Below are 8290 nucleotides of genomic sequence, written 5' to 3' on the forward strand. Positions count from 1 at the left end.
CAGCTTTCACTGATTCCTTGACATTGGCCTCCAGAATCAGCTGATACTGAGTGGAATCCATGCGTCCCTCAACTTTGACAAAATCTCAAGTCCCTGCACTGGCCACACAGCCCCACAGCATGATGGAACCACCACATTTTACTGTAGGTAGTGGGTGTTTTTCTTGGAATGCTGTGTTATTTTTCCTCTATGCATAACGCCCCTTGTTATGCTCAAATAACTACATTTTAGTTTCATCAGTCCACAGCACCTTATCTGTGAGTTGACTTTGACTGTTCTCACATACGTCGCTTCTGTCTATCTGAGATTTTTCTTGGTCTGCCACTTTGAGCCTTAACTTGAACTGAGCCTGTGGTCCTCCATTTCCTCAAAGTGTTCCTAACTGTGGAAACAGACAGCTGAAAACTCTGAGACCGCTTTCTGTATCCTTCTCCTAAACCATGATGGTGAACAATCTTTGTCTTCAGGTCATTTGACAGTTGTTTTGAGACCCCCATGTTGCTACTCTTCAGAGAAAATTAAGAGGAGGGAAACTTACAATTGACCCCCTTAAATAGTCTTTCTCATAATTGGAGTCACCTGTGTATGTAGGTCAGGGGTCAATGAGCTTACCAAGCCAATTTTAGGTTTCAATAATTAGTTCTAAAGGTTTTGGGATCAATAAAATGACAACAGTGCCCAAATTTATGCATTGGCCTAATTTTATTTAAACAATTATTGCACACTTTCTGTAAATCCAATAAACTTCATTTCACTTCTCAAATCTCACTGTGTGTGTCTCCTGTGTGATATATTTAACTGACATTTTTTTATCTTAACAACCAAAAATTTATACAGGAAAATCATGACAATTAACAAGGTTGCCCAAACTTTCGCACCCCACTGTATAATTTATTGGATGCAGCCTACCAGAAACCACACAGGTGTATTTTTTTACAAAAAGTACAGATGTGCAAAGTACACACATTTTTGAAGGAATTAAAATGTAATATCGTATGCATTAACTTAACCACTTGCCGACCGCGCACTCCTAACGTGCGTCGGCAAAGTGGCAGCTGCAGGACCAGATCTGCGTCGCCGGCTGCAGGCTAATTAATCAGGATTCACGGGGGCTCCGTGAATAGCCTGCGGGCCGCCGATCGCGGCTCGCAGGCTAAATGTAAATACAAGCGGAAATAATCCGCTTTGTTTACATTTGTACAACGCTGCTAACAGTAGCAGCGTTGTACTGGATCAGCGATCCCCGGCCAATCAGCGGCCGGGGATCGCTGTCACATGACAGGCAGGAGCCTGTTAGAGGCTGCACAGGACAGATCCGTTCCTGTGCAGCCTCCAATCTCCGGGGAAGGGAGGGAGGAGAGGGAGAGGGGGAATCCTGCGGTGGAGGGGGCTTTGAGGTGCCCCCCCCCCCGCCAGCCACACGCAGGCAGGAGCGATCAGACCCCCCCAGCACATCATCCCCCTAGTGGGGAAAAAAGGGGGGCGATCTGGTCGCTCTGCCTGGTGTTTGATCTGTGCTGGGGGCTGTAGAGCCCACCCAGCACAGATCAGCAAAATCAGCGCTGGTCCTTAAGGGAGGGGGGGGGGGTAAAGGCTGGGTCATCAAGTGGTTAAAGCAGACCTGAACCCAGGACTTCCTCTTTGCTCTAAAAGATAAGCAACTTCATAATACCCTTTAAGAAAAAAAAATTCTTTAAACAGCTGCATCTCTGTGGAGAAATGTAAGCAGTAACAGTTACTTCCTGGTTTCATGGAAGCACATAAAGGGTTCAATCTCCTGTGTTATAGATACATATACATATAGCCTTTGAACTTGCACAGCCATGGCACAGATCAGGGAGAGGTGTCAGCTCAAATTACAGTGATTTATTACTAATAGATAAGGGAGAATTGGACAGCCTGTTATCTTAAAATACAATCAGGGTGGGTGTTTCTGTGTTTTACTTCACTCCTGTGGATACGTTTAGGTCCTCTTTAATAAGCAGCTCATCTATGGCTCTCTGTAAAATAACTGTGAAAAATAGTTTCTTATTGCAGGCAGGGCAGAGTGATGAAAAGAGCACATGGCTTTTATAAACACATGGAGTAGGTTTGAGGAAGGGATAAATGATTTTTTACACACTGAGCAGGGGGGAACTGCTGAATTGTAGTTTGTGCTGGTCACAAAAAGCTAATCTCTCTTAGGGCCCTTTTCCACCAGCGCGTTTGCGCTGGTTGAATCGCAAAAACGCAAACCGCTAGCGATTTTACAATCGCTACGGTTTGCTTTTTAACATAGGAAGTGGAAATTACCTACCGCGATTTGTTTTTTACTTGATCGCGATCGCGGCGCGGAGCGACTTTTGCCGCGATTTTGCTATGCAGTGCATAGCATAGCAAAATCGCGGCCGCGAACGTCGGGGAATCGGCGGTAATTGCGATTTAGCAATCGCTAGCGTTCAGCGTGAACGCTAGCGATTGCAAGTGGAAAAGGGCCCTTAGGGCTGGTTTACAAAGTGCTGGTGCTAATGTATCCCTTTGGGATCCTTCTCACTGCAGCATTTGCTATTTGCATACATCACAAACATGCTGCATGCAGCACTTTGGGGGTGATTGCAATGTGATTCTTGTTCTTTTGAACAGGAATCGCAATGCAAATTGTGGCAAAATTGAGATGCAAAATTGTGATCGCAACTTTGCGTTCAGAGTGTGAACTAGCCCTTAGTAGTGAGTGGACTTGAACTGGTTCAAGTGATCAACACTTGCTGGGAAGGGACTGCCAGTCTTCTGGCAATAACGATGTACTAGATGCAACTTTTGTGATACTTTTTTGCAAAAAATACAGGTGGGCTATACACAAATTTTTTGTGAATTTGTAAGTAATGCAAATTTGCTAATGTGTGCATTAAAGATGGAGGCTGAACTAGGGGTTTAAAATCCTGTTTCCTTAGGGCCCGTTCACACTGCACGCGTTTCCAGCCGCGTTTTGGAAACGCAGGCAGGTGGCCGACACGCAGGACATCAGACATTGCATAGAGTGAAATGTCTGATGTTCACACTGCATGCGTTTCGGACCTGTGCGGTCCGGGAACGCATGCTGCACGCAGAGTTTATAAAAACGCGCGGCTGTCCCATTCACTTTTCAGTGATGGGATCAGCCACGCAACGCATACGAACGCGGATGGCGTGCGTTCGTACGCGTTGCGGTCCGCATGCGTGGCCGTCCGCATTTTGCAGTCTGAACGGGCGCTTATTCTTTATTGCTCATACAGCTATCCTACCTGCATTAGTGCCAACGTAATATAATTTGTGTAAAAATCACAAACCTACCCATCATAGAATACAGCAGAGCTTGGAACTTTCATTGTGATGGATGTAATATTTAACATTCATTCAGAAAGCACTTACAGTGAGGAAAACCTTTTCTTCTCTGCTCACAGTTACACTGGACCCTGCAAAAATAATACTTTCAGTGCAAATTACATTTTCCAATAACTAACATGCATTTGTTTACACAAGCTCATATGGTCTGGCTAATTTATTGGTGCAGAAGGAATATTTTGACAATAATTCCACTTTCAGTTGTCTGATGATATTTTTAATCTGTACCTAAATGTAGTCCTCTGAGTAATTCATGTTGTGTCTCTTTTAGAAAACTCGATATGAAGTTTATGCGAAACTTCTGAAGGAAGGAGGCAAGGATCTGCTGATTGGCAATGAAAATGACAACCCTGGCTTGAAGAAATCTCAATCGAGCCCCTCCCTCACCCAAGATTCATCACCAGCCAGTGCCAAGGTCAAGCGCAATGTTTCGGAGAGGAAGGATTTCCGACCTGAGACACCTAGCATCAAGCAGAAGGTTACTTAAGAGGCATGAGATGGCAATGAGCTGGAGCCAGTCAGCAGGAGCAGCAAAATATATTGTCCGTCACAATTGTTACTATCTGTGGTTCATTCAAACAACACAATGAGTCTGTGACTGACTGGAGCTTGATAGCATTTTCTATTGCACATTCCTTTTTGCTGTTAACTGCTCACTATGTTGTAATGTTTTTGTTCCCGATCTGCAGAGTGTGTTAGTTTGGCTTACAACACATCATATACTGCAGATTCACTCCAGTGCTGAAAGGTTCAGCAGATATTGCTTGCGCCTTTCTTGATAACAGATACATTTCTAGACAAAACTACTGTGCCTGCCTAGAATCCATCTTTCTCCTCCACACTTTAAATATTTTTGTTTAAATTATATAATTGAATTAATTTATACAGCAGGTAAAAGCAGGTCTTGAGTTACTGTAGTTGACCTTTCTTTTATTGTTTTAACTAATTTATTTTAAACCCACATATACGTTATGTGTTGAGATGCACGTGATCAGATAGCATTGGGCTTTTCCATGAATTTGGATAGAGAACATATGCTATGGAATAAGTGATCTTTAACACCCCTACTTTACCAACACTAGAAATGCAGAAATGTGCACAGTTAATCTGAGCAGAATAAGCAAAGTGGTTGAAGAAGGCTTATTGCTGCTGTTGGAGTATGTGGTTGGCGCAGAACTGGGTGGATATTGCCCATACAGTTCCTATCTGCACAGTATGTTTTATGTGTGTTAAACATGGTTGAAGGTCAACCTGTTCATGAATTGAATGTACTGTACATTTTTAATCTCTACCATGAAGAAAGCAGTGTAAACATTTTATTTTTTTTACCTTTTTCTTAATTATTATTATTGGTGCATTTATTGTAAAGTAGTTCAACTGCAGCTTTACAGCTTTGTCAATGTAAATTTTTGGCATGCGATGGTATCTAGCAGCATCAGAATTTTTTAGTGAGGAAAAGCGCAAAGTTCAGTGGCCCACAGCAAGGAATCAAAACCTCTTTTTCTGTTGTTATTGCAGCTTAAATTTGATTGGCTGCTTTGAGTTACAGGGCAATTTCTCACAGCCTAATGGAATGAACCTTACACATGCAAATCAGTTAAGCTCAGTTTAGACAGATTGAATAAATAATGCAGGATTCTGCAGTATGTCATCAATAGAAGGCTTTTTAATGTGACTTACTTTAAAAATAATGTAACATTTCTACTGCTAATTACAGTACAGTACAGTACAGTACAGTGTATATTTTATTTGAGCTCCCGCTCATTCCATTCTGTAAGAGCTGTACCCACAGGACAGAATATAATGGAGGCTATAATTTACAGGCATGTATTATTATTTTTTCAGCAGCTCACTACGTTGTAGTTCATTTAAAATGAAGGTAATACAGAACCTTAGGGGTATAATTACTGACATCACAAAAGCCTGGAACATAACATCTCTTTTTTGAAGCCATGGGAATGAGGAAAAAGGATAGTCAGTAAAAGGTCAGGGTTGGTCTCACTGCAATGTCTTATTTTTTATTGGCACGTGACAAAGTGTTTCTTTGCAATACATAGCTTCCCTGCACAGTAGTTTTAATAGTGTCATGAAGATAAAGTGTTTGGCAAAATTTCTAATTTTCAAAAATCACAAAAAGCTACACATTATTATTTTTGGAGTGCTGGACCTCTGCCAGTTGGTGGATATGGTTGGTATTGTCTGGTCTCTAATTAGAACTTCGTGCAGTGAATTGAAATCACACCACCCTGGAGCTAGAGTTCGTTGCTTGCTTTTAACTTTACAAGAAGTCAGTTAGAACTTACTATAGTATGTAAGTAATAGACCTATTCAATGTGACTTGTATATTATGTATGCTTATTTATGATATCTCTGAAAAGTCACTATACATGTCCATATGTTAGCATTCATTTACGATAATGCATAGTACCCTGTAAGACCTGGTACATACTTTCAGCTGTAATCAGATGTGCAAAGCATGAACCTGCTACAGAACAATGTTAAAACTCCTATGCCCATATGTTTCTAAGCCTAACTAAGGAGTCTGTGGCCAGGATATAAAATGGCCATGTCTGAGAATTATGCAATTCATATTTCAAGCATCTATTGATCCGGGGTGCCCTCATTTTTAATAGACTATTGTTAGATGTTATGCTTTTTGTGATCAAACATCTGATCTGTTAAAAAAACAAAAAACATAGTGTATACCTAGCTTTATTGTGATGGGAAGCTACGTCTGGCCAGTCACTGTCTGCTTTACTAGGTGTTCAGAATAACATTTTACAAGCCTTATGCTGTGGAGATAGTAGTAAAGGGATATACATGTAAAAATTTAACATTGCAAAAGAAAAAAGTGATATTTTAGACATAATTAAAGGAATGACAGGTCTTTAGAGATTTAGCAGGCTGAAGCATTTCTCCTCCTGAGCCAAGGGTACTGGTCATTTGATTAATGAGCGAGCCTTTACTGCTTAGCGAACGGCTTTCTGCCTTCAATGCACATTCTAAATGAATGTAGAGAATTAGAGGCCAAAGCCATATAAAGAATTTGTCATTCCCTTGCGCAAAGGAAATAAACATATCGTTTAACATTTGGAAGTAATAATTAATAAAGGAGGCATAGGCTGTTGTCACAAACATCCTATATAATAAAATCCATCTGTCCCTGCATCATCCTCCTGTCCGTGTGTCTGTGGTTTTGCACTACTGTGCATGGGCGAGGAGAAGAGGAGGACAGGGCCAGGGGGGGCGCATTGGTTTGCGCGGGGGTATGCGGGCATGCACGCTTACAGGCGGCGGTCACAGGGGCAGAAGGGGAGGGGGGTTGTGAGGGACTAGAGCCCATTATTATAATGGGCTTGGTCCACCTAGTTTAACAATATGTATATTAGGGCTTAAACTAGGGTGCTTAATTTGTGTAACTCAACATTAGACTCACATTAAACATTATCTACATTTCTTAGGGCTCAATTTAAAAAGATGTGAAAAGGCAACATGAGCAAAGTTGCCATAGCAACCAATAGGAAATTCCATTTGATCTTACTCCTTATGGGAATATTCTGCTATGTATTTGAAATCCCTCATTTATCCAGGTCTTGGTATATCTAAGGGTAAATAATGTTTTTTCCACTGGATGGTTTCTTGTGTTCTTGCTTACTGGTGAGGCATCTTCAAGGATATAGGAAGAAAATGTGAAGTTGAGCCGGCCTTGTTTTCCTTTTGGTAGGAATTTTGTTGTGGACTCCTTTACAAAGTGTTTGCTTTTGCTTTGCTTTATAAATTGAGCCCTCAGCACCGCTAGCTATAAAAGTATATCTAATTAAAAATGTTTACAATATAAAGGGCCATTTACATATATTTTCAAATCTCTGTGAAATGTCTGCCCTGTCAATGTTTTAGTTTTGAGAACCTTATCACATATCAGTTAAAAAAAATAAATGGTAGCAGGTCGTCTTTAGCAAATTATCTTGTGAACTGTACAGCACATTAGAGATCCAGACAAGTGTACTATATTATTATTATTTAGTATTTATATAGCGCCAACATCTTCAGCAGCACTATACAGAGTATATAGTCTTGTCAATTAACTGTCCCTCAGAGGGGGCTCACAATCTAATCCCTGCATCCTCATTTGTGTATCATACTCTAGGGCCAATTGTGGGGAAGAATCAATGAACTTATCTGTGTGTTTTTGGGATGTGGGAGCAAACCCATGCAGACATGGGGAAAACCAGGGACACAGCACTGCAAGGCAAGAGTGCTATCCACTACGCCACCATGCTACCAGATTATATAGGGCAGTTTAAATAGATGATATGAAAAGTACTTGTAACATACCTCAGTGCTGCAGTCGTATGCTCTCTGATCATGCTCACTCTGGAATACTGTTGTCATGACTATTGGTGAAAACTGCCTGTCCAAATATCAATATATTTTATTAAAAAATAAGCGTGTACCATGTAACATTACACATTAATAGAGATTCATAATGATCATGGGAAACTAAGAGGAAATGTGCTTTTTAGTGTTAAACATATTGTAGGAATCCACTTTGAAGCACAGCATCTAGTATATTAAATGGTCAGCCCAAGACTGATCATAACGGTATTTCTGGATTTAATGAGACATACACTGATATGTGAGCTGGCCATACAGAGAAAATAAATGGTTCTTTTGTTGAGTTAATCGTTAGTATACTGGAGCTTGGCAAGTGAAGGACTAGTAGTACTTGTTTAAAACAAATTCCCTCAAATATAGTTGTCTTCTATATAAAGTAAAATGATGAGTCATAAGCACCATTTCAGTCCATGTAGAATCGAATTATTCTGACAAGGATTAACATTAATATTTTAAGTTGTAAATCTGTACTGTTTCACCTGTTTTTTTATTTTGATGACATTGCATGGACTTTGCATAATGAGACTATATATAC

At 40.6% G+C, this 8290-nt stretch overlaps 1 protein-coding gene across 7 annotated transcripts in view; it reads left to right on the top strand.

Moving 5' to 3' along the window:
* Positions 1–6624, top strand: part of PSD3 (pleckstrin and Sec7 domain containing 3) — a 674009-nt gene extending 667385 nt beyond the window's left edge. For 4 of the 7 annotated variants that reach the window (XM_068233679.1, XM_068233682.1, XM_068233681.1 and 1 more), the window contains one exon: positions 3632–6622. In XM_068233679.1, coding sequence (XP_068089780.1) covers positions 3632–3847 — 216 coding nt within the window. In that variant the 3' untranslated portion in view covers positions 3848–6622. Of the gene's footprint in view, positions 1–3631 lie in introns of all 7 variants that reach the window. The other 3 variants (XM_068233674.1, XM_068233675.1, XM_068233673.1) reach the window with 2 other exon arrangements.
* Positions 6625–8290: the final 1666 nt, after the last annotated feature.

Source organism: Hyperolius riggenbachi, chromosome 1, assembly GCF_040937935.1.
Source record: "Hyperolius riggenbachi isolate aHypRig1 chromosome 1, aHypRig1.pri, whole genome shotgun sequence".
Classification (NCBI taxonomy): Eukaryota; Metazoa; Chordata; class Amphibia; order Anura; family Hyperoliidae; genus Hyperolius; species Hyperolius riggenbachi.